This window comes from Pteropus alecto, unplaced genomic scaffold (assembly GCF_000325575.1).
Source record: "Pteropus alecto unplaced genomic scaffold, ASM32557v1 scaffold134, whole genome shotgun sequence".
NCBI classification, from domain to species: Eukaryota; Metazoa; Chordata; class Mammalia; order Chiroptera; family Pteropodidae; genus Pteropus; species Pteropus alecto.
In genome coordinates, this window is record NW_006436283.1 from 727,212 (window position 1) to 729,173 (window position 1,962).

The 1,962-nt window shown below is 66.7% G+C and overlaps 1 protein-coding gene across 7 annotated transcripts in view; it reads right to left on the reverse strand.

Annotated features, from left to right (window-relative positions):
- ASPSCR1 (ASPSCR1, UBX domain containing tether for SLC2A4) overlaps window positions 1–1,962 on the reverse strand; it is a 25,397-nt gene that overhangs the window by 12,588 nt on the left and 10,847 nt on the right. For all 7 annotated transcript variants that reach the window (XM_025047026.1, XM_025047027.1, XM_025047023.1 and 4 more), the window contains 2 exons: window positions 1,260–1,333; window positions 499–940 (listed from right to left, as the gene is read on the reverse strand). In XM_025047026.1, the coding sequence (XP_024902794.1) occupies window positions 499–940; window positions 1,260–1,333 (516 nt within the window). The remainder of the gene's footprint in view (window positions 1–498; window positions 941–1,259; window positions 1,334–1,962) is intronic.

Sequence of the window (1,962 nt, forward strand, 5' to 3'; positions counted from 1 at the left end):
CATCCGTCCGGACGCCCCCCCCCACAGAAGCCACCCGCGCAGAAGCCCCCCCAGCTCCCCACCTTCCCTAGCAGGGTTGGGGGTAGGGGGATGCCCTGCACACCCACTGGCTAGCATCATGGGACACTTGGCTCAGGAGTAAGTATGGCACCAGACAGTCAACGCCAAAGCCACCTTCATGTCGAAACCGCCAGCCCAGGCAGGCGGTGGACCAGGGCAATGGCTCTGGGGCACGCCTGGGACAGGAGTGTTCAAAGTCCCACAGTCACGCAGAGGGCCACCAGGAAGGCGGGCTCTCTTGGCTGTGACAGGGGTCACGGGGGCACACGAGTTTGTCCAAACTCCTCAAACCACATCTAAAATGGTGCCTCAGTGAAGGCGACTTAAGACGAGCAAAAGCAAAAACCTCATGTCCCAGGGCCCAGCGGCCCTGCTCCCACCAGGTGGACCGGCCCAGCGGTCAGGAGCAAGGATCCCAGCACCCGGCTCGACCCTTACCGGCTCTGGCTCTGGTTCCGGCTGGGGCTCCTGGCCAGGCCTCGACTTCTTTGGCTCAGAGGGGCCTCCGGGGCTGGAGAAGGACTTTGGCAGTTTGGCGGAAGGTGACACCAGGCACCTCGCAGACCCAGAGGGGCCCCCCAGGCGCTGCCCGCCCCCAGAGAAAGGCACAAAGGGGGCAGGCCTGGGCTCCTTTGAGATCGGCTCTGCCCGGGCGTCTGCAGGCTCCGGGCCCAGGCCATCCACGCGGCCGGCCCCCGAGGGGCCCGCTCCATGCTGTCGGCTCACATCGCCCTGGCTGAGCCCCGAGGAGCTCAGTGGGAGCAGAGGGCAGCCAGCGGCCGGCTCCGCCGGCAATGAGGGGGCCGGGCTCCCTGGGTTTTTGCTCCAGGAGGCCCCAGGCTCCTGCTGCGCGGCTGAGTCACATCGCCTCGTGGCAACTCTGAGGGGGCCAGAAAGAGGGAACACCGTACACGGGTCTCAGCGCTGCGTTACCACCCGAATCCAGTCCCCTGCAGGTCCTCATGCCCCTCCCCGTCCTACCTTGCCTGAGGGGAGTGCGTGTCCGCCCCCGCAGAGGGCAGAGGCCTGCCTGACATGCCAACTCTGTCCCTCCCCGCAGGCAGGAGAACCCCAGGCAGTGGCCTCGGGGCAAGGGGCGAGGGCCATGGGGCTCGTGTTCTCTTCCACGTTCCCATGCCCCCCGTTTTCTTTCCTTTGAGGCCCCATTTCTCTCACCACTCAAAGACCAGAGGCCCCACCTGATGATGGCGCTGCCCCCAGTGAGGCCCAGCGACTGCAGCGTCGTGCTCTGCAAGGCGGCTCTGCCGGTCACCTTAAAGGAGGGACAGGACAGGTGTGCCAGGATGTTCGCCGGCCCCGCGCTGACAAAGGCCCCTCGCTGGCTGGGGGAGAGGACCACGGGCCCTGCCGCCACCCCCAGCCTGGGCGCCCACGGCGCCAGCACCACGGGTCCCCCAGCCAGCACCGGCTCACTGGCCCAGGTCTGTCCCGTGGCCCCGCCCTGTCCAAGGCCTGGGCAGGCAGGGTGCGGGCCTGGGTCAACCACATGGCCGGCTGACCAGCCCTCTGAGGCTGGACTGACCACGATGGCCCCAACCGGGACCCAGGTGCCTGAGGCCCAGTGGCCCGTCTCCGCTGGGGGAGGATGTGCCCCCCAGGTCCCTCCTGCACAACCCGGGAACCCCTGCACCTCACAACCGTGATGGGAGTGTCCCGGAGCCCCTTAGGGACAATGGCCACCCTGGGCCAGGAAAGGGCATTCGGTCAGAGTCAAAACAAAAAGGCCCTGTGAGCTGGGGCACCAAGTGCCAGGAGGGTCCCCGTCATGGGCGGGGGTGGGGACAGGCAGGGCCTCGGCCAGGCTGGGCCCGCACCATGCTGCACTCGGTTTTGAGAAAGATCAAAACACGGAGCAAAGCAAATATTTATTAAAGCGAACCG